Raw genomic sequence first — 25,004 nt, forward strand, 5'->3', positions numbered from 1 at the left:
TATATAGCACTTTATACTTTTCAAAAACATTTTCGTATCTACTAGCTCAATTCATATAATAGAGGAATTTCAGCACTAAAAATGGAGCTTATGGATCAACCAGTTCAAAAAAATCAGTTTCTGTTTTAGCTGTCACATGACATGACCAAGGTCTCACAAGCCCTTCAGAGGTAGATTCAGGGCCAGGAGCCAAGTCTGACACATCAGCATATATACAACAGGCACTACTATCCTCATATCACACAGTGGGACACCAAGGTCTAGAGAGGTCCAGTGGCACACACATGTAAAGCAGAGGAACAACTGAAACAAAATGCCAGTTATCAACTCCATGTCCAAAGCACCTTGATAGAGGCAATTCTCATAGAAGGTTTTCACTCTGTAATACATTCTCCCTGTCACACTATGGCACACATTACTTCCTACTTCTTCCATAAATTAGCACCTCACCAATTTGAGTATTCTTCTAGTGAAAGGTGGAAGCTGGGAACAAGACAGGACAACCAGTTTGGAGGCTTCTGTACTATTTCAGGCAAAAGAAAGTTTGAAACAGTAGCGGCTGAATAGATAGAGAGAAGGAACGTTATAAAACATGTAATGGTAGAACGTTCAGGACTTGGTGACTGACTGCATTGTGGAGGTGGGGGAATGCAGGGATCAGAGGACAATACAGAAAGAAGAGTTGAGGATGATCCCCAGGTCTCCAGTCTGGGCAGTTAACAGCATTACCTACCAAGATAGAGAATACGAAAGAGGCGGGCTTGGGAGAAAGATGAGTTCACTTCTGGAGAGGTTAAGACTGGGGTACCCTGATATACTCAGGTAGAATGTTCCATAAGGAATCAGATACATACATGAATATCTGTGCAATATAATCACCCCATTTCTCTCAAAGTTCTTTAAAAAGAGTTTTTATAGGTCTAAAATAAATGTATATTACTTATTCCAACCGAAGTCTATGTATCTATACCTTGCAAATAAAAACTCTTTTTTATCGACTCTAGGTATACCTACCAGTGCGTAACCCTCTTCATCTGATTCAGGCTGAGACAAATCGGATTCGCTCCTTGATTTGATCAGTCTGTAATTTGGACCTGCGTGGACTAGCCGGCTCTCTGCGGTAAGACTTTCACTCCTGTCTCACGTGCACAAAGAGAAGTTTTATAATTTGGGACCGTTAGTGAATGTAAAATTGAATGGAACTAGCAGCACAGAGACAGCACATACACGGCAAGGAGTAATTACATCTGTGGATGGGAAATTCTGACTCTTGCCCATGCAAAAGGCCCTTCTCAATTACATCAAAATAAATTGCACACCACTCAATTATAGATCATCTATAATTATTACAGAGAGTTGCAAATAACTTCATTTCTCAACTGCTGCTATTTATATGTATGAAAACTTGTGCCTTCTCATTTAATCAGAAATTTATATTCTAGGCTGAATCAGTATCCTTGTTGGCATTACTTTAAATTCAGCCTCATAAATCTGTATTTCCTCCCTCACATCCATGTCAATTTCAGAACCTTGTAACTTTGAGAAGAAACCACTTCAACGCATAAGGTAACAAAGGAGGGCCTCTTAAGCTCCTAGTCTTTCCCACCTGGTCATAAGTCCAGCCCCTTCAGAGGCACTTGCTGAAGGCTGCTGCAGCTGTCCTTCCTCCCTTCGCTTCTGCAGCTCATCGATCACAGGACTTACTCCCAGTATCAACAGGGCGCACCGATGGATGACAGAGTTGCAGGCGGCAGTGTACACATCCTGACCCTCTGGAAGGTCTGTGCTGACCCTTCGCTCTTGCTGAGACTGAGGAGGTGGATCATCTCGAACCCCAGACCCTGCCCCACTGTTCATTCTATCTCGATCTCGGCTACGAGCTACTTCACGGGCTGAGAGGAAACACTGAAAGATTTCTGTAACATGCAACACAAAAACAAGGTCTTAACACATGGGGAGAGAAGAGCAAAGAAAATAACAATAAAAAGAGTCAAAAAGTTTGGACCAAAAACTTACTGAAAGAGGGAAAAATTATTTTTTAGACAATTAATACAGCATAATAACTTAAAATTATATAAAAATGCACAAATGACATTAATTATATTACATATAAAAGTTATAGCAGAAAATACTCATATGCCTTTACAGAACTTAGATTTGGTGGGTTATTATTTCTACTGTCATTAATGAGTTAGTTCAGTGGTTTTCAAAGTGCAGTCCCAGACCAGCAGCATTGACATCATCTGGGAACTTGTTAGAAATGCAAATTCCCAGGTCCACCCCAGACCTACTGGGTCAGAAGTTCTGAGAGTGGGGCCCAGCCATCTGTGAGTTAATAAGCCTTCCAGGTGACTCTGAAGTCCACTGAAGTTTGAGAAACACTGAGGTAGAAAAAAATAACCACCTATTTCTGAAATGCTCGTGACCTTGGTATGAAAAAGTCAGGTTACAAAGGAAAGTCAAACGTAAAGTCCTTAGTCATAACGAAAAGCTCCTTTTCCCTTTACGAAGCTCACATAAGTCCTAATACCAAAGTGCCTATCATTTGCTGAATTTTGAACACGTTAAATGAGCACAACCACCAAATGTCTTTATGAAACATACACTATATGGCCAAGATTGCCTCCAGAGCCAGGTGACATCACCAGGAATGTCCATCCAATGTCAGCCCTTCCCCAATTCACAAGTGGAAAAAGTCAGTGGAGTTAACAGGGTTCTGGTACAGTGGCAGATACCTCACAACAGGAAAAGAATTTTCTGCTCAAATTTGGACTGAAGGTGGTGTTCTTACTGAGGAAGCCAGGCAAAAAAGCTGGTAAAATACTTAAATAGTCTGCTAATATGGAAGTACAAACTTTTAAAAATGGTTCTGTGTTGTTCAGAAAATTATCATGAGACTCTTTTCATTCTGCTGTGGGTTTGGGTTGAATGCCCCTTATCTCTATAAAAATCAAGGCATCAAATTCTGTCAGGGTTCAGAGCCAGAAATCAGTTAAGGAGTTCAGAGCACAGCACCAGAGTTTTGGGGGAGCCTGTGGTCTAACCCTAGCTGCCAGGTACTAACTGTGGCCCTATGCACATCATTTTGCCTCCTTAACTGCATCTTTAGGGTGCTCATATTCAGCATGGGGTAATGCCAGGACTCACCTTGTACGTCTGTTGTGAGGATGATGTAAGTTAGTTACGTGAAGCTCTTGACCCAGTGCCCAGCATATAATGATGCTCAAAAATAGTAGCTAGTTTTAAAAGAATTACTCTCTCTCGATGACTGTTAACGCTTCCTTTGGTTGTAATCAATTATTATATTTTGCTACTGAGGTTTCTCCTTTGGCCTCTGCTTCCAGGAATTCTAAACTAAGTTTTAAATTCAATTTAAAAGTTCCCTCAGCCTTTGTTTTAAATATATATTTATTTTCCCTTTGATCCCCTTTTCTCCATTTGGACCTTATCTTTTTCCTCTTGCTCTAATGATTTTTGGTTTTGCTGTGAGCCACCTCAAAATAATATTTAGAAGTATGCAGAACACAAATCAATAATAAAGTACATGTTAAACCAACTGATCTATACAGACAATCCCAGCACTAAATGCATAGCTGGCTATAATGTTTCAGGCTACAAACTGAATACATACTTCTACTTCAAATAGTCAAATCATTCAAAAGCTACTAGTAATTATTTAAGAAGCTCTGATACTTCTCTTTAAACATCTAAGTAACTACCTTTAAAAACTATCTATAGCCTTGGAATATGAACATTGTTATTCACCCAACCAGCAGTATTCTGAAGCAAACTCTTGCTTCCTGCTGAAAACAGTGGTGTAAATCAGTTGCTGGGTGAAATATTTTAAAAGTTCTACATATACAGAACAATTGGGCTCTCCCAGAAAGCATAAAAAGGGGCTCTCCCCCTCGCCACACAGAGGTCTGCCAGGTGGACAGACAACCTGGCATGCCCAAAGGCATGTATCCAGTGGCTCTTAGATGTCGTTCCGTTTGAGGCTCAGTGCAACAGGGACTGACGGGCCTGCTTCCGGAGCGTTTCGTCCCTGAACACAGCTTCAGGGGATACCTAGCTTCAGGGGATACCTACCCCTGAAACGTTTAGGCTTGGACAGGGCTAACAAATTATGAATATTAAGCTGAAGAAAGATGATGAGAAATAAATTCAGATTCATTAAAAAACATGATTAAAGTGATCCTCAGGTTTCATTTAAAATCTTTGAGTACTTTATATGTTTTTATATTCAAAGCAGCCTACCAGCTAGCTAATGTAAACTCAGATCACCAGGAGATTATCAGATCCTTTTGGAAAAACTGTGGAGAAGCTTTTGCCTTTCTCTCCCGAGTACCCTCCCAGAAGGTCTGCCCTGACGTGCATCAATGCGGGAAGAAGGTGTACTCACTGCCAGCTGTCATCACTTCATGTTCCCGCTCTTCCTCCTCATCCTCTGGCTCCGGATGCCCCTCTTCTCGGTCTCGTTCGGCCTGCTCTTCCATTTCAGCTTCCTCATCAATGGTCCGGGTAAAGGAGTGCTCCTGAGGATCAACATCTGCAGAGTCTTGGTTTTCGGAGATCTTAAAAAAGTTACCAGAAACTACACTGAATATACTTTTTTCAAAACTTTGAAAAGCTTCATTAAATCCTTAAGATGTTTTATCAAGGAAAATACTGCTGATATCAATAACCACGCATTAATTTTAATACAAAAACCCAAAAGATACTGGGTAAATCTGAAAGAACAGAAATAATGTAGGCGTACGTACACAACGCATGTGCACAGACACACATATGCTCTCTCTTTTTGGTATTTTGATTACAATGTCATGCTGTATATTGATTCATACTTATACTGCTGTTCAGCCGTAAATCCTTACAGAGCTGCAACTTAAAATGATTATGTCGAGCATGACACCAAGCATAAAAGGTCATTAAAGAACACTACTTTGATTCTATTTAGTCTCCCTCAACTCCAGCTTATGGCAGCCTTATGTACAAGAGAAGGAAACCCTGCCCAGTCCTGCGCCATCTCCATGATTATGTGTTGTTATTTCTCTATATAAATGTTTCACAGTCCTAAATTAAAAACAGTATTAGTTGTTTGTTTTCCTTTCTTTGACCCTGAAGAAACAAAAAATTAGAAGTCTGTTAATGGCAATGTTAACTTCATTTCTCATGGTGATTACACTACCTAGCCATCATCCAGAAGAGAGTCCTTACAACAGGTGCTAAGAAAGCCACTGATACAATAACAGTATATAATCTCCCCCCAAAATTTCAGTATAAAGCATAAATAAAAAATTTAAATGACATCTTCAGATCTATAATAAAAGTTATTTTGTGGTCCACGATGATAAATAACTTTAAAATACCATACAGATGGGGTACGTACTGAGTGGTTAGACTCATGTAAGTGATTTATCCCCATACATCTAAGTTTCAAATTTGAGCCCATGGACTTTCAAGATCACTAATCGTCATACCTATAAACGTTAAATCGATGCATGCCCAAAGTCTAACCTATAAACCTGTTGCCGTTGAGTCAGTTCTGACTCATAGCGACCCTATAGGACAGAGTAGAACGGCCCCACAGGGTTTCCAAGGAGCGCCTGGTGGATTTGAACTGCCGACCTTTTGGTTAGCAGCTGTAGCACTTATCCACTACACCCAAAGTCTACTGTAATGTAAATATAGAGACGAGTTTTTTTTTAATCCAAGAACTAAATAACAGAGTGCAAAGCATCTAATGGGTGAAGTTTCAAAACAGGTGCTTCTGAAGGTGATGTATTACCCAGGCTTGTATTTATAATGATAGGTTCATGTTATCAGGTTTAACAAGAACTTTAGAAATCATCTCATTTTTTATTCCAAGAATTACTTTTGCCTCATCCTTAATAAATGGTTTCAATCTCCACTTCTAGTGGTACACATCTTTAACTATCAGAAGTTTTTAAAAAATACATGCAGGTAACAATGATTCTGCATTTAGTTGTTACCCTTTGGTTCTATACCTATGCCTTCTGGAACAAGAAACATATTGCTGTTCTCCTACCTACACAGTGGCTCTTTAAATATTTTTAAGGCAACTATCGTGTTACCCTCTTGGTTTTCCCTTCTCTAGACTGAACATTTTTGATACTTTCCAGTTCTTACGTAAGATGACTTTTGGACTTCTCACCCATCTAAGCTAATCTGTTAATGTCCCTCATAAATTAACCTGAAAAACCAAACTCATTGCTATGAGTCGATTCCGACTCATACTGACCCTACAGGACAGAGTAAAATTGTCCATAAGGTTTCCAAGGCTGAAATCTTCACGGAACCAGGCTACCACATCTTTCTCCCACAGAGTGACTAGTGGGCTCGAACTGCCAATCCTTTGGTTAGCAGTCAAGTGCTTAACCATTGTGCTACCAACGCTCCTTCTCATAGATTATGGCACTCTAAATTAAACAGGATAATTCAAATGTGGACTGATCAGCATAAGGAGTCCCTGGATGGTGCAACAGTTAGCCTCCCAGGTGCTAACCGAAAGGTTGGGGGTTTGAGTCTACCCAGAGATGCCTCATAAGAAAGGCCTGGTGATCTACTTCTGAAAAATCCGCTATTAAAAACCCTGTGGAGCACAGTTCCACTTTGACACATGTGGGGTTGCCATGATGCAGAAATGACTTGACAGCAACTGGTTCGATCAGCATAAAAGGGAAAAAAATATTTCCTATAATTTGGACAATTCAATTTGTTATGATAAACGTTATTTACGTGATGTAAGACTATCTTAAACTTTCTTTGTGGCCACATCACACTTGGTAAGTGTAAAGCTAATAAACTCCAAATCTTTCACTATTTCATTTTTTTTTTCACTAAAAAAAAAAAGAACTACTCAATATTTATTGCATATCTGTGATAATCAAGGCAAAATTTTTCTCACATAAAACAATGTGGAGCCATCTCTCACAGCTTTCAGGAAAACAGAAGAAAATACTGATCTCCAGCCTTACCCATCTGTCTCGTGATGATGACCTGGTCTGAATAAGTTCAAGATTCTTGCAAGCTAGTAAACGACTTCGAACTTTGTACACACAACGGTACACTTCTGATAAACTTTTACCAGGTTGGTACCTAAATAAAGAACCAAAATAGAGAAGTTACCTAATTTCTAACATCATGAGAGCAAATACTTGTCTGAGGATAGTTTTAAGTTACTTGCCGGCTTTCTCCACATGCTTGACTAAGTAAATTTGTGTGTTTCAGAAGGGCTGCAAGAACAAATCTAGATACAGTGTCCAAGAGTGACTCATTACTTAAAGTTGCACTGTCCCAATCTGAAAATAAAAATGATGCATTGATATTTAAAAGGGCTCAGAAAACAGTTCAGAGGTCATTTTAATAGCTTTGGTAATCCAAAACCTGAATTTTAGCATCTTTCTAAATCTTTATTTAACAAATGCACCTACTTGATCCCACACACTCTTCTTGGTGCTGGGGATACGGCAGTGAACAAAACTAAGACCCTCATCTCACAGTGCTCATATTCTAGCTGGTGAAGGGGAAGAGACAACTAACAAATGAAACGTATTAATATGACAGGTAAGTGCTATGGAGGAAAATAAAGCAGGGTAAGGAAGACAGGGGGTGCTGTACTGTGTGGGGCTACTATTTTATATAGGGTGGTCTGTGTGGGGCTCCTATTTTAAATAGAGTGGTCTGTATGGGGTTACTATTTTATATAGGGTGACTGTGTGGGGTTACTATTTTACACAGGGTGGTCTGTGTGGAGCTATTAGGTTATACAAGATGGTCCGTGTGGGGCTACTATTTTATATAGGGTGGTCTGTGTGGGGCTACTATTTTGTATAAGGCCTCTCTGATAAGGTGACATTTGAGCAGAGATCAAAACAAAGCAGAGGAAGAGGCCACGTGGAAACAGTGTCACCCCAGCAAAAGCTAGTGCACAGGCCCTGATGTGGGCTCCAGGGGGCCAGTGAGGCTGCAGCAAAGTGAGCATGCGTGAGAGTGGTAGGTGATGAGAGAGCTGGCTGGGGCCCAGATCACACAGGGGCGTGTAGGGCCCAGATCACACAGTGCCGTGTAGGCCATTGCAGGTACTCTAAGTTTACTCTGAGGAAAATGGGATGCAGCTCTGGAAGGCTTAGAACAAGCTATGACCTGATTTTACTCACGCTTTAAAAGGTCCACTCTGACCGGAGAACTGACTATAGGGACAGAAACAGCTGAAGCAACTACTGTAATAATTCAGGGTAGAGACGATGGTAGTGTTGGTGGAGGTAATGAAATTCCACATGTATTCTGAAGGTAGCATTGAGAGGATTTGTGGATGGATCGGACGTGTGATGTAATAACATGAGAGGAGTCCAAGTTGACCATGAATGTATTTAGAGCGTGCTTGGCATTTACTTAGAGAGGAAGACCACAGGAAGAACAGTTTTGGCGGGCAGGGAGTGGGAATCAGGAGTCTGGTTTTGAATACTATCTCTTGGGACTTCCTCCTAGTGGAGATATTGAGTAACTAGTCAAGTGTGTATGTATCTGGTATTTGAAGCCATGAAAGTAGATAAATACTGTGAATTCATGCGCATTTAGATGGGTAAGAAACAAAACATTTGGACTGAGATGTGTACGTGCAATTGAAAACCCAAATCAAAGCAGGTACTTTTTCTTCCCATTCTTGAATTTCATGTTAGTATACCAGTACCATACTTTAAAAATGCAGTAATATTCAATAGATTCCAAATGAGGGTGGGGGGCTTATTGTCCAGTCTGCCCCCAGAATGATTGTAGACGCTGTTCATTTGACAGATTTACTAAATGCCTCTGCTACTTAAAAAAGAAAAACAAAAAACACTCTTGGAAAATATTAAGGCCCAAGTTAATTTTAGTTCTTCTTAATCCCTTCTTAAAATTCCTATCTTAAGAGACAAAACATTACACCTTGGTTTTCCAGTCATTTTGTATGCCAGGGTCAAAAATTTAACTTCAGACTTACCTACTTTATGGGTGAAAAACTTGAAAATATGAACATGCCAGATTTTAAGAAAATCTTATAGCCTACAGAGAATCTTTGAATGATAGTCTATATTACATACAAAATTTTTCCACTGCAGGTTCCTGGGAAATAATTTATTTCAAAGGACTGCTTGCTACTGTGAGAATGCTATGACTTAAAACCAAACAGGACCCCATCTCAAGGAGATTAATATTTAATTTAAAAAACAAATGAAAATAACACTCTTTACTGTGTTTCGAATATAGTAGGGATTATCTTCCCACACTATTTTCAAAGTAATGGGTTCTTTTAAAACACTTTCATTACAGTTATTTCCATTTTACTCAAAGCACTACAGAATGTTTCCATTATTCAGGTATAAAGTCTATGCGACAATTTGCAAGCAATTCAGCAAATGGAGCCATACGATGAGTTTTTATTCACCTTATATTTACATCTAATTTTTCAAAGTTCTCATTACAATGTAACAAGCAATAAGGTGATATAAAAGAAAACCTAATTGTACATTCCAAGCAAATGATACAAATATGAGAATATTAGAAAATATATTTTAGAAAGTAAAGTTTTTTCTCTTCTATTTCCTTTCTTTTCACCTCAGGCAGGAGTCAACACAATAGAATAAATGAATAAATGATAAAGAAACAAACAATCTGATTACAGTGAAACTCTCAAAGGTATCATCACACTGGTGCTTTAAAAATCTGAATAATATTAACAATATTATTCTGAAATAATATTCTGCGAAATATTTCATTTTACAATTATACAAAATAGAAAACAATAAAAAGTAAAAATGTATTTAGTTTTATCATTTTTATCACAGAAGGGAGAAAATCTAAACAGATGGGGAAACTAAAGATAGGAAAAGGGAGAATAACATGGAGAAACTAGAAATACATGATTCTGGACAATCTAGATTACTGTCAAAGGGAAAACACTGTGGCTAAAAAGGAACGCGGTCCATCTATTGAAAACTGTTTGCAAAATTAATTTTATTAATGAAATAACATTAGAAAACGAAAATATCACCACGTATTTGCATAACACTTTACTACCATACTTAATTGTATACCTTCTCACAAATCGATGTCTTCACCAGGATTCTGAAATGGGCAAGTGTTTTACAGGTGAAGAAACTGTGGCCAAGCCTGAAGCTCAAGTGCCTAAGCATGTATCCTTTCAGTTCTTATACCAGGGCTTGCACAGGGAAGATACTCGTTAAACAGAGTCTGACACCAGAGCCATTTACACAGCAAAGAATCCTTTAGTAAAAACAGACCGCCGATGAATTATATCTTTTATATAAATCTCAATTTTTACATAGTGAGTTTGCTTCAAGATACATGCATATAATAAAATACCTAAGGTCTCCACAAAGGGATAAAGCAATATTTTTAAGATGTTATTTGTAAAATACCTTTTTCTATAAAAAATAAAATGATCCGTGTGATTTTCTACCTGCATATATTAACTCATACACGTTAGTCAGCATGAACTAACTCTACAGATGTTTTACCCTCTTTATCCTCTTCATCTTACCTTTACTGACAGCATAATCCTGCATGCTGATCCAAAGGCTTCGTGCGGGCTCTTTTGAACAACCCAGTGCCAAGTCTACATAGACAGCAATTTCAGGCCGCAATTTATAATCAAAAGGCTTCTGTTCTTCATTTCCTGAAAGAGCCACTTCCAGTAGGCAACTCATACATTTATCTAAAAAAATTATTCACATTATCAATTTTAAACCTCACAAATTTTGATGCCTATAAATAAAATCTTGCCACATTTATTTAATGAACATGAAATGATATACTTCAAACCATTTTAAGTAAATGCTACAAGGAAGATCCCCTAAGGTTTCTTAGCTACAGATAGTATCACCCCTCCTACTCCCTCCAGAAGCATTTAGAAAAGTAACCAGGGATTTCTAGCATTTGGTGGCCATAGGCCAGGGATGCTAATTGTTGTAATGTTCAGCACAGTCTTGCATAACAAGGAATTGTTATATTCTAAATGGAATGGCATCCTCACTGAGAAACATGAGACCATTGCGAAAGACACTAGATAAGAACCTTGTCTTTTTTCTAGACTGAGGGGAAAATAATCAGGTAAGTATGATTCAAGAAAGTTACTATGAACAGTTTCTCACCCAACATTTACATTTCAACATGTGTTCCTAACTTTTCAATGGGACATTTGACACTCAGAATTTATATTCCATTTATAAAAACATGCCAGTACCAAAAGTCAGTTTAACCCATAACATAATTGAATTACCATATATGTACAATTTTCCAAAAGACAATGCCTTTTTTTCTAACATATACAAGTATTTAAACATAAAATATAAAATTTTAATAGTTTCATGATTTTACAATTTAAAAATAAAAAAATAACATTACAACAGAAATTGATTTTATTCATATTAAAGACCAGTTAACTGAGTAAAGTAAATATAACAATAAATATGAGGATGGTAGAGATATGGATACGTTTGTTCTCAGGAGGACATGTGGGACTGTCACAGGGTTAAAGACTGACCGCACTGGGGCCATCTTTATGATGTTAAAATATCCCTTGAAAACCCACGATTTTACTTTTCTTTGATACAAATGTATCAGAAGCAACAGCCTAGCATTCACCAGCCACAATGAATCATTTTTTGGCTCATAAATGATATGATAATGTACATACCTATTTGGAAAAGAAAAAAATCTTCAACTGCTCCCCCCATTTCCATGCTCTAGCCCCAAACCCCTAAAGCAAAATCTTTGTCTCGTTTTGTCTTGGTTTCATTTTTTTCCTCTCAGTCTCTCTTAGACTTCCTTTCTTGGACACTCTCTGCGTTTCTTTCTCTTAGGAGAAAAACAATGAATTTTACATCTAGTAAAACCATGTAAGGCATCTAATCTAGCCCATTATCAAAGAATCAAAATTAGAGCCCCAGAGAGATTAAAGGATCCATCCTAAATAAGACTATTAGATCATCTCTTAGGGTACTGGAGAAGCCCTCGTGTTCTGATGTCTGAAAGCTACCTTGCTAGTAGAGAACACAAATGGGAGATGGGGCAGGAAAGGGAAACCTCAAAAGCACTGTAAATGGAAGGAAAAACCGAGGAATCACACAACATAACATCAGCATGAAAGCCGGGCAGGCTGGGAGGAGAAGGCACTGTCACTCACATCTGAGTGGTGTTGGATAACTGAGCACTGGTCAGTCATGGTGAATGCCTTGTCATGCTTTACATTGTATCCAACAGTTTCACAACCCCTGAGCCTCAGAATGTAAGTAATCAAGCATTTTCCCATACTTAGGAATTAGATGACTTGCCTAAAATTAGTGATAGATAATAACAGAATGGGGCCAGAAGCTGCATGTTCAGGGCTCTTTTCTTACACTATACTGTAGGATTTAATTATTTTCCTGAGGGCTCCAAGTTAGAGTCTCAGATCCCCTACATTGCTGATGCTGGGTTTGTTTTCCATCAGTCTCTCTGCAGTAATCCTGGAATAAGAGAAATCTCCAGTGGAGGTATAAGCACAAGCATGTATTTTAAATGTTTCAGACAAGCGTGTTACCTAACTGTGGGATGTCCATTTCTACACCATCACTGAAGAGTGGTGTTTTCATCCAGTATGCAGTATCCTGTTCCTCTGGAGACACAGGGGAGCCCTGAAGCATGCCACCAAGACATCGTCCAATAAGGAGAGCAATTGTTCTCTCCAGGTCTACAAGCCATACCCAGGACTGGGCTGGCTGAGGTAACGGTACTCCAGCAGGATCGATCAGTTCTGGACCTCCTGAAGATAAAACCATTAGTAACTGTGTCTTTATCTGGTACTTTTAACACCCAAAAGCCTTCTCATGGCCTCCTGTTCCACTGCAAAATACTTTTATAATGAAAACACAAATTATAATACTTTGTGTATATATTCTCTTACCTAGGTTAACTTAAAATATATTAAGAGAAGTTATGCTTTCAAATAAAAATTTTCTTTGCAAAGTTACTGATTTTAAGATAAACATTAAAACAGCATATGACAAAATTATTCCAAGGGATTCTATTCCCGCTTTTCATTATCCAGATCAAATTTCACCATTTTTAGTGAGTATTCGAGGCAGTTCATTCCTCCAAAATCAACACAAGATTTGATCCATTAAAATGACACTTGGCTATAAAGTATAGACACCAATGAGGCAGTTAAGAAAAACAGAGACCAACAAATCCAAAAATTATTTATCTGAAAAGACTAATAAAACAAACCCCCCAATAAAATTAATCAAGAAAAAACGGTATAAGTTTAGAAGTTAGGAGTTAAAAAAAGATGTAGCCACAGATACACTAGAGATTTCTTAAAATCATGAGTAAATACTATGAACAATTTCATGCCAATAAATTTGAAAACCAACAAAATGATATTTTCTGGGGGAGGGGAGGACAATTTCCAAAATGTATTTGAGAAAGGACAAAAAGCTGGAAGAAAACAAGAAGCACCGAAAACAGAGAATCGATAGCCAAAATTTATCTACAAAAAACCCCACCAGGCCCAGACAGTTTTATGGATACATTCTTCTAAATCTTCAAGAATTTTATTTATATAATTTATATAAACTACTTCAAAGAACAGAAAAAGAAGGGACGACCCCAAACTCATGCTGTGATATTAGTATAACTTTGGAAGTAAGTTTAGACAAGGACACATGAAAAAGGAAAGTTACAGAAAAATATCAGTTACTAACACAGCTGTAGAAATTCAAAATAAAACGACACCTAGCTCACATGATACAAAGCAGAGTGAATCTGAGAAAATCCCTCAACACTTTAGAAAAGCAATAAACCTGGAACAGCTCCCTACAAACCCTAATTAACATCCTGACACAGTCATAAACATGACACTTGACTTCATCCACATTCAGTGGTTACAGAACCAAAGTTAAAGCAAGACGAGCCTTCAAGGTCACCTTGTCCAACCCCACCAAGGCTCTAAGAAGTTATAAGTGACTTGCCCAAGATCATACAGCAAGTTATCAGCAGAGCCAAGACTAAAATCTAGATTCTTTACGCCTCACCCCAGGATTCTTTGTAAGCTGCCTCACTTAAACGTGAAAGGTTTTTAAGTTTTCAGTGACAAAACTTCTTTGATAGTCTTAGAATGACTCCAGTGAAAAAACATATTGACTTTCTTCCACACATACTATTTTAAGCTATATTCAATTATCTAGAATCTTGATTTTTATAAATCAAGCATGAATTAAAAATGAATTCAGGTGCTATCCCTAAAATCAGAATGCTATTTTCTAAACCTAAAAGGAAAGACTGGTTCCCAATTTGCATCTTTATATTCAATTATCTGTATATCCAACTAATCCCAAATATTTTACTGTCAAACAAAGATTTAAAACTAAAAATCATATTTAAAAAATACAACTTCTGCATCAAATCCAATTCATCAACAGTAAGCTGCATCGTTATTTTAAGTGCCTCTAAGAAGAAATGGTAAAGCAACGGTTAAGTACCTGGCTGCTAACCGGAAGGCTGGAGGCTTGAACCGCCAGCTGCTCTGCAGAAGAAAGGTGTGGCAGTCTGCTCCTGTAAAGATTAGGGCTTGGAAACCCTGTGGGGCAGATCTACTCTGTTCTATAAGGTCCCTATGAATCAGAATTGACTAGATGGCAATGGGTTTGGCTTTGGTTAAGAAAAAATTCTGCCAATTAAACTACAACACAATGCTTTCTCATCACCCACTGTAAGACGCATCTCGATTTTAACCATGTTAAAAAAAACAAAACGTGTCTTAGAATCACAGAGATATTGTATTCGAATCTGATGACCATAAAGACCCTTTTTATGACACTCCCATACCTAGATGAACAATTTCCTTACGCTGTCCCATCTCAGTTGCCCACTTTAGACTGAAGCTCTTAGAAAACAGCAGCCTTATTTTTTTGATCACATAAAATCCCCAAGTATCAGATATGATTTACCTGATGAATACAAGAGGAATCACTTTTCTCAACAGCATGATTTGCTCTTTTACTATCTGTCCTTACCATGAAGAGGCCACTGTAACTCCTGGTCCTCTAAGAGAGCGGCAGCTGGCAGGAGTCTATTAAGGCAATCGAGAGGCGGCAACAGGTCTAGGAGGTAACTCAATAAAGGCCGAGCCACTGACACTGGGAGTAAGAGCAGGGAGTTCACAATCTGGCAGAGCATGCTGCCTGCAGCAGAGACGTATATCACATCTGTGAAGGGTAAGAAATGTAACATGGGTCGTCCATTTCAAACAAACTTAAAAAAGAAAGAACCTAAGACATAAGATTTTAGCCTAGAGCTAGAGTACACTAATTCAGGAACCTTTTGTTGAACACCTACCTGGAGGCTGGTGCGGTATTAGGTTTACTCACTTTCTGACAGTGCTACCAAGGGACACTTTGTGGGAATGCATACATATCTTCCATGCCAACAAACTCAAAGAATTACAGCTGCTTTCCTTAAAATATATTATGAATTTCTCGTTCACAAATGTATCCTAATTTTTAAATTTACTCAAGAAATATTTATTAAGTACTACAACACACCAGGCACTGATATAGGTGAAGGGGATACAGCCATAAACAAAGCAGACAAAAATTCTTGCCCTCATGGTGCATACATTCTAGAGGGAGAAGCCCGTACTTTAAAAACAAATTTACTTTTTTATTAAGATCACCTTAAAACATCTGTCTTTCTGTTATCTGTATTGGTTTTAAATCAATTTTTTAGAAAAACAAAAGCAAATTACCTAAAATTACCTTGACAGCATAGCAAAGCATAATAGATTCAAACTATTCATCCATATTTTTACAAAACACTACTGGACATCAACTATGTGCCAGACACTGTGTTAGCAACAGAGACACAAATGAAGGACCGGACCTGCTGATGCCCTCAAGATGACTGCAGTCCAGGGAGGGCAGACAGACAATTAAAATCAGGCGACTGTAATACTGTCCCAGATAGGAGGAAACACAGGGTGACACAGGGGAATATGACGCATGCAACCCAGTCTTTGGGACCAAAGTATCCCTCCCAGTAGGATGATAAAGTAATGACTAAGCTGAGAACTAAAGAACAAGCAGGACAATATCCTCATCTATCCTGAGACCAGAAGAGCTAGACGTTGCTCGACTACCACTACCAACCATTCTGACACAAGAGATGGTCCTCGATAAGATGGGAGAAAACTGTAGAACAAAACACAAACTCTTAAAAAAAAAAAAAAAAAAAGGCCAGACTTACTGGACTTGTAGACTAGAGGAATTCCCAAGACTATCATCCCAAGATATTCTTTAAACCACTCCCCGGAGGTCACCTTTCAGCTAAATAACAGATCGGATCATAAAAAAAAATATCACTAGTGAGTACCGAGCTCTTTAAAAAAAAAATCTATAGGAGACCAAACAACCAACATTTACCCCTAAAACAAGGATGAGAAGGTAGGGTGGGCCGGGAAGCTAGAGTAATGGAAACGAAAACAACCAGAATGGAAATAAAGAGAATGTTGACACATCATGAAAAATGTAACAAATATCACTGAACAATATGTAAATTGTTAAATGTGAACCTAATTTACTGTGTCAACTTTCAGCAAAATACAATATTAAAAAAAAAGAACAAGTAGAAATCAGCCTCAAAGGTGCATGTGTATGTGTGTATCTCTGTGTGTGTCTCTGTGTGTGCATGTGTGAAACAGCACTGCAAAATATTCACGGACAAGAGCGAGCTTGTAGAACTCCTTCAAAAAACTGTAAGTAAGTAGTTCAATATGGCTGGACCTCATAATGCAAGTCTGCAGGGGGAGGGGGAATCCTAAGGGCAGGGTGGACGGTCAGCACAGGAGTGGTAGAGAGGGATGAAAAGGAAATCAGGGGCCAGATCAGAAAGATGATGCCCACTTAAACACAGGTGGCACACTTAAACACAGGTGGGCACACTTAAACGCAGGTAGCAATGGTGGGCATAGAGAAAAGTGGAAGAATACAAAAGGCACTAAGGAAATGGAGCCAACAATGAGGTTTTTTTTTGGAAATTGCAGAAGAAAGGTTTGAGTTTTATTGTTTTTCTTTGTATTTTGGGGTGGGGAGGGCCCTTCAGAGACAAGCTCAGTTTGAATGTATTAAATTGCAATTGCCTGTGGACTAGCCAGATGGAGATACCTAGTAAGCAATGGTTTTCATTTTTTAGTTTTTTTTTTTTTTTTTTTAGTAGGGGAACTTCTAACAGACATACTGGACAGACATGCTGAATTTTAGTTGCCTTTGGGACAACCAAGAAAAGACACCCAGTACAACTAGAGAAAGGCTCTGGTGCTAAGGAGAGGAGGTCTCAGCTAGACGTAGATTTGAGAGTCAACATCATATACATGGTGGTTAAAGATAATGGGATTAAATACGATCTTTCAGGAATAAAAGAGGGTTGAGGGCAAAATTCAGAGGATCCTCAACATTAAAGGGCATGTCCAAAGAGGAAAGACCTACAGAAACCCACCGAAAAAGAGATGTCAGAGAGACACGAGAAAAAAACAGGATTTTGACTAAACAGATGTCCAGAGAACAAAGCATTTCAAGAAGAGGGCTACAATAGCAAATGCTGAAGGAAGGTAAAGAAATAGCAAATAAAAATATCACTTTATGCCATTTAAAACTAATCTTTTTGAGTTTATATTCTCCAATGTCTTTAAATTAGGCCTCTGCCATGCCAGTTAGAATCTTTTAATATCAATCACATCAATCACTGCTGCCAGTGCCCCAAACCAAGATCAAAGGGATCTTCAACAGGATGGAGATTCATGAAGATCATTCTTATTCCACTCAGGTTTTATTCCCTCTTAAGGCTCTGGAAAACCTAAAGGCTCTTGCTTTTCAACCACTAAATTAAATTTGAAATCCAATACTACACACCTCTTAACTTTTCTCCAACGCTGCCATTCCAAGGACTTTCTTTGAGCAAATTTGCAGAACGTGAATAAATGTCTGTGGCATGAGGCAACAAGAGCTGAAGATGTTTATGAAGTAATGCCACACTGCTTGAATTCTGGGGAAAAAAAAGGAGTTTCCTAAATTACTACTGTGAAAGATTCAAAGTACACAAATACCATGGCATTCCCAAATATCTGCATTTCAAGGACCCAACTACTGAAAAAAAAAAAAAAAAACCCTTGCCATCCAGTCGATCCTGACTCATGGCGACCCTATAGGGCAGAGTAGAACTGCCCCATAGCGTTTCCAAGGAGTGCCTGGTGGATTCAAACTGCCGACCTTTTGGTTAGCAGCTGTAGCTCTTAACCACTATGCCACCAGGGTTCCCATGGACCTTGAGGGACCACCATAAGAGGCAAAGAATCACATACCTCACTAATGTTATTGATGTGGCAAAACGCCAGCAGCTGTTTCTGTAGTGAACACAGCAGTTCATGAAGATGAGCAGGCTGACTGTTCTCCGACGATGACGTCCCAAGTAGAAATTTATCACTATTTTTTTCTAGCTCTCCAAATGCTTGATCCTAAAGTGATACATCAATGAAGGCTGTATTTGAAGTGTTTAAAAATGAAAGTAATATTCTGCTATAAATGATTCTGATTTAAGAAGTCACCGATTCCTTTCTCCCATTACCAATTTTTAAATCTTTGCTATAATCCTTATGTTATTAGCTATTAGATGGTAAAATCTATTAAGCAATTTCAGTTTTTTTTTTTTTTCGTAAAAAAAAAAAAAGTAATACATGTTTTACTATAGAAACTTTGGAAATACAAAGAACAAGAAAAACGGAAGCATACTCCTACCCAAAGACAATATATTTAACATTTTGAAGCTATTACTCTCTAGATCTCCTGTGTAAAGACTTCGATTTCACATGCCTGTGAATTTCTCAGAACCTCATTCTTAGAGATTAACTTTTTTTCAAATCATAAAAAAAAATAAACGTACTAAAGGGATATGACAACTGAATACCATATATGATCTTGGATTGGATCCTGGATTGAGGAAAAAACTGCTGTAAAGGACATTAACGGGATAACTGTAGAAATCTGAATATGCGCTGTACGTTAGATACATCGTTGCTGTTAGCTGCCCTAGATTCGGCCCTGTGGAATGAAACACTGGCTGGTCCTGTGCCATCCCCATGATTGGCTGGGATCCAGGCTGTTGTTATCCAGGGAATTTTCATTAGTTGATTTTTTGGAAGTAGATTCCCAGGCCTTTCCTCTAGTCCATCTTAGTCTGCCAGCTCTACAGAAACCTGTTCAGCATCAGAGGAATATGTAAGTTTTCAATAACAGACCAGTAGTGGCTGCACGTAGGTACCGGCCAAGAATCGAACCTGGGCTTCCCGTATGGAAGGTGAGAATTCTGCCACTGAGCCACCAATGTCTCATGTATTACTGTTAGGTAACAGTACTATATTAATGTTAAATTTCCTTTGATCATTGTTCTATTCTTATGTAGACGAATGTCCTATTCTTAGGAAATAAATGTTTAATACATGCTTAAGTCTTTATAGGTAGCTGGCATGACATCTGCACCTAACTCTCAGATTACTCAGAATAGGGATAGCTAGATTAGATAGATAGGCAGACAGGCAGACAGGCAGACAGACAGACAAAGCAAATCTAGTTGAAGGCTACAGAAGAAATCTTTGAATAATTTTTGTAATTCCTCTGTAAGTTTTCAATTACTTCAAGGTAAAAAGTTAAAATAAAAAAAAAAAAAGAGACGTTCAGTGTAAAAAATTTAGAAAATACCAAAATGGTATAAAAAAGAAAGTTAAAATCACCATTTAGCCAACCACCCAAAGAAAATCAGTATGAATATTTTTATGCATTTCTTTCCCAATTTATGCTTTTTTCCATAAGTCTGCATACTGTTTCTAGTCTGTTTCTAAACTGAATCATAAATCTTTTCTATGCTTTCATAAACTGTCTATGTAAAATTTAATATTCATATAAGATTCCACTGAACATGTATATCATAATTTACTTAGCTATTATATTTTTAGACAGTTGTTTTTAATTTTTATTTCTTATAAATAATGACACGAACATTTTTATGCATAGCTTTGTCTGTGTTCATAATTTTGCCCTAAGAGGGTCAGAACATCTTCACAGGCCTTGTTACATAAGCATCACTATACTCTGCCAAAGAAGCACCATTACTTTAAAGTCTTAGAACATGACAAGTTTGGCTTAAATCACATCAGAAGAAAACAGTAACTTATAATTTTTATTTAGTCCAAAAGCCGTATTTGCCGCATTTTCATTTCCATGCAATGTACTCATCCTCCTCAACACTAATGACGTGAGAAAGGTACTGCTTTAAAGCAGCATAAATGAAAAAAGTTTCCATCATTAACAAATGGTTGTACCATAACTTTGCTGCCATCCCATATACATCCATTACCTCCTACTGCTATCAAACATCAGGTCATATTTACATTCTTAAATCTGAAAGAAAGTAACTCTACAGGAACTTCCTTCACTTTGACTTAGTCAACAAGCTTTTAATGTGGGCAGAGCAGAGCACTAAGCCTTGTGCAGAAGAAAAAGAATATACAGACCTGGTCCCAAAGAGACTTAGGGGACAATGTGAAATGATTCACAGACGATTTGAAGTTAAGTCACACCGTACGCTCTGATCCTAGAAGTGCTGAGGGGTACGGGGGTGTGCAGCTATAACCACATGGTTATGTGGGTTAGTTGCGCAATGATTCCTGGAACAGTCAAGTCTTAAAGAAGTCACAGATTGGTAGAGGAAAGATAGTTGTGCCAAGCACAATTTGGGAAAGCGTGAGTTAAGCTGACAGTGGCGCGTGAGCCAGATGATGAAGGGTCTGAAGGGGTTTTAATACAATAAGGCTACTTAATACGATGAAATTGTTTCAGCAGCTGTAAGATGCTGAGAAGAGACCAGCAATCGTTATAACAGTTACAACACTGCTATTAGCATTAAGTCATGATGGCCTGGGTTAAAACCCATATAAACAGACAGAAGACAAGGAATGGATCTAAAAAGCATTATGGACTAAGAACTAGGTGGAATAAGCGGTTGGCACTTGGCTACTAACCTAAAGGCTGGCAGTTCGAACCCACCCAGCAGTGCCTGGCAATCTGCTTCAGTAAAAATTACAGCCAAGAAAACCCTATGGAGCAGTTCTACTCTGTAACAGATGGAGTTGCCATGAGTCGGAATCAACTCAACAGCAGTAGGTCGTACAGGACAAGCTATGGGGTCCATTTTCTTCTCTCCTATTGACCAGCCTATTCTTATCACCAACCACATTGTTTAATTACTATAACATTATACCTGGTAGGAGCCCTGGTGGTGCAATGGTCAAGAGCTTGGCTGCTAACCAGAGGGTCAGCAGTTCAAATCTACCAGTGCTCCTTAGAAACCCAGTGGGGCAGTTCTGTTCTACCCTGTCCCATGGGTTGCTATGAGTTAGAATCAACTCAACAGCAACGGGTTAAGTTAGTTCTATCCGGTAAGACTAATCCTTTTCTCATTCTTCTTTTTTAAAATGTTGTTGACTATTAAGTTTATTCTTCCACATTAGCATCAGAAAAATTTGGTAAAATTCTAAAATAAATCTCTTTAGAATTCTCAAATAAAGGTCGTTCAGCCCACACAGTATTTCAGAAGATCTGGTAAGCCTTCCCCCTTTGTGTGGGGGGGAGGGGGGAGGGGAGGGGGAGGGGGAGGGAGGGCCGGGCAGAGCTTCGCTTCTATCATAAGCATGTAAACGTAAAAATACCTTGACCTAAAGATAATCTCACTCCCTCCACAAAAACAGATTTACTCTTTTTCACTACAGTGAAAAATAACAACTTACTGTATAAAATCCCAAGTTTCTTAAGAGGGTCTTCATCAAAATTTCGGCCAGATGGGTGTCTGGATAGCAGCCCTGAGTGCCGTAAGGCTGATCTGACAGGCTTCCATAGCTAGCACACACAGAAGAGAGGTCAGCAGCATCAGAGGGCGAGCTATAGCCAAGTAAGGAGGCTACATGAGTATGATCTTGCAAACTTGTCAGAATGATATCCAGTTGCATTCTCTAAAAAAAAATATTTCCATTGATGAAACAGGAACAATTAAATAATTAGCTTAAAATGCACTAAAAGAAAAAAAAAAAAGGAATCCCAGAAAAAAACTATACTAATTATACTAACTAATCCACTGACCATCCTGATAAACAATAATCTTTTAGGAAGTGAGTAATTATAAGAGAAACTACCCATTTTATATCATTCAGGAAAATGCAACTACTCTCAATCCTAACAACCCAAAGTTTTTGTTCCACTCTTCATTACAGCATCTAAAAGTCTAAGTGAAAGTGGCATGCTCTGCATATGGCTTTAGTACCGTAAGTAGGGAGGAATATGACACGTCAACAGATAAATTATAGCATACATTCTTCTACGGAATTACCAAAGGCAACTATTTATTCCAACATCTAAAATAAATCACTTGAAATCTGAACTAATGCAAAATACTCATTGGAAGGTGTCCGTGAATATTGCATTGCCAGTAATAAGTATCACTTTCCAAATCTATAGCTCCACAACTCATTTTTTTACTGAACTGAACAAAATGCACTTAAAATGTACATAAGATATTAAAAAGGGATAGAATAAGCATACACATTGGATATTTTTTCATAAGTCTTTTTTTTTTTTTTAACTTTTTGTATAAGCAATTTCAGGTGAAGTTCTGGGCATAGAACCAACAGTAACACATGTCCTCGATTTCAACCCAGCACACTACAAATTAACCAAAGGGTCTCTGGTTTGACACTGTTAGCAACATTAGAAAAATTAATCAAAATTTTAATAATTAGCTGCAAATCATTTAATAAATGATCATCTGCTTCACCCAGAGCCATTAGATATCTAGGAACTCCCTCAGCATATAACATTAAATAACTAGGATTTAACAGATCCATCAAGTCAAGTATTATGCCGTGAACACATGGGAATCAATTAGCTTTATTTCCATTTTTTTCTGATATTACTGGTTTACTTAGATACCATTCAAGGGCTTACCTGTCCTTTAGATAAGCTTTCCCATCTATCAGGTCCTTGGGGTAAAAGAGAATGAAGTAATTCCATCCGTTCTCGTAACGGAGGTAATAGCATGGTTGCTCCCACTGACAGAGTTTCAATTACCACCTAATATCAAAAGAGAACAGTGAATTTATTGGCCCGGTTATCTTGTTAATAAAGACACCTCAACAGCAAATCCACTGACTGTTAGGCTCAAAGAAGTCTAGAGAGGGTAAAAAAATGTGAAAAAAGACAGCATGCAAGTCCTTCTTTGGATGTCTTTAAGAAGACTCGGATAGATATTTTGTATTTGTCTCTAAATAGCTAATCACTACCCAACAAATATTTAGCATTGTGTCTACAGAGTTGAGGATGATAAGATTCTGTGCAAAGTGCTCTGGATACGGCAATGAAGACAGAGACTTTGCTTTCATGAAGCATACTCTGAACAAGTAATTATATGTGTGAAGGGAGTTTGCCCAAGCACACCCACAGAAGGGTAATTAATATGGCCTAAGGGCTGATGGTGGCACAACAGTCAAGTGTTTGGTTGTTAATCAAGAGGTTCAAACCCGGGGGGCGGAGCCAAGATGGCGGACTAGGCAGACGCTACCTCAGATCCCTCTTACAACAAACACACGGAAAAACAAGTGAATCGATCACATACATAACAATCTACGAACCCTGAACAACAAACAGATTTAGAGACGGAGAACGAACTAATACGGGGAAGCAGCGATTGTTTCCAGAGCCTGGAGCCAGCGTACCAGTCAGGTACGGCATAAGCACAGAGAGCTGCTCCACCCCCCTGAACTAACCCCGGGAGGGGGACCAGCCGGTTCCGCGGGCAGCGTGGGACGCAGCCGGTAGGAGAAGTCCCCGGGAGGCAGTGACTGGTCTTGGAACAGGGAGAGCAGCGTCCCAGCCGGGGAACCATCCCGCCGGGATTTGGACTGGACGCAGGTACGGCATAAACACGGAGAGCTGCTCCACCCCCCTGAACTAACCCCGGGAGGGGGCCCAGCTGGGTCACACGGGCAGCGTGGGACGCAGCCAGTAGGAGAAGTCCCCGGGAGGCAGCGACTGGTATTGGAGCGGGGAGAACAGCGTCCCAGCCGGGACACTCGGTCACGGCACAAGCACGGGGACCTGCTCCACCCACCTGAACTAACCCCAGGAGGTGGCCCAACCGGTTCTCGGAGGCGGCACGGCAACGTGGCTGGAGGGACGAGAAGTCCCCGGGAGGCAGCGACTGATTTTGGAGTCGAGACTGCACCGTCCCAGTAGGGGAGCCTTGACGCTGGGCGTGGGGCGGGAAGCGGAGGATCTGACCGTGACTCCAGCGGGCCAGACCCCCCGGGGGCAATCTCCACACAGCCAGCACACATAGGCGACCCACCCTGCGGGAATCTCAGATATAATAGTCATTCCAAGCAAGACAAGCAACTCTGGCTATATTCTGAGGTACAACTCTCCTATCTCTCTGTTCCCTCCCCCACCCTCCCCAGGCGGCTTCATTAACATCCGAATAGCCTGAGCCAGAGGGAGAACTCTGATAGGGATCTGACTGCATTTCTTTTTTTTAGCAGATTTTCTGGAAAAACTAGTTTCCCAGTGATGGCTCGGAGACAACAATCCATATCAAACCACTAAAAGAAGCAGACCATGACAGCTTCTCCAACCCCCCAAACAAAAGAATCAAAATCTTTCCCAAATGAAGATACAATCCTGGAATTATCAGATACAGAATATAAAAAACTAATTTACAGAATGCTTCAAGACATCACAAATGAAATAAGGCAAACTGCAGAAAAAGCCAAGGAACACACTGATAAAACAGTTGAAGAACTCAAAAAGATTATTCAAGAACATAGCTGAAAAATTAATAAGTTGCAAGAATCC

The 25,004-nt window shown here is 39.0% G+C and overlaps 1 protein-coding gene across 7 annotated transcripts in view; it reads right to left on the reverse strand.

The window, feature by feature from the left end:
• HERC1 (HECT and RLD domain containing E3 ubiquitin protein ligase family member 1) overlaps nt 1-25,004 on the reverse strand; it is a 197,021-nt gene that overhangs the window by 85,442 nt on the left and 86,575 nt on the right. For all 7 annotated transcript variants that reach the window (XM_049905979.1, XM_049905982.1, XM_049905980.1 and 4 more), the window contains 12 exons: nt 23,103-23,228; nt 21,893-22,114; nt 18,416-18,568; nt 17,967-18,099; nt 15,078-15,269; nt 12,605-12,826; nt 10,565-10,738; nt 7,208-7,322; nt 6,999-7,119; nt 4,403-4,574; nt 1,607-1,916; nt 1,015-1,135 (listed from right to left, as the gene is read on the reverse strand). In XM_049905979.1, coding sequence (XP_049761936.1) covers nt 1,015-1,135; nt 1,607-1,916; nt 4,403-4,574; nt 6,999-7,119; nt 7,208-7,322; nt 10,565-10,738; nt 12,605-12,826; nt 15,078-15,269; nt 17,967-18,099; nt 18,416-18,568; nt 21,893-22,114; nt 23,103-23,228 — 2,061 coding nt within the window. The remainder of the gene's footprint in view (nt 1-1,014; nt 1,136-1,606; nt 1,917-4,402; nt 4,575-6,998; nt 7,120-7,207; nt 7,323-10,564; nt 10,739-12,604; nt 12,827-15,077; nt 15,270-17,966; nt 18,100-18,415; nt 18,569-21,892; nt 22,115-23,102; nt 23,229-25,004) is intronic.

The sequence above is a fragment of the Elephas maximus genome, chromosome 13 (genome assembly GCF_024166365.1).
Source record: "Elephas maximus indicus isolate mEleMax1 chromosome 13, mEleMax1 primary haplotype, whole genome shotgun sequence".
Taxonomy (NCBI): domain Eukaryota; kingdom Metazoa; phylum Chordata; class Mammalia; order Proboscidea; family Elephantidae; genus Elephas; species Elephas maximus.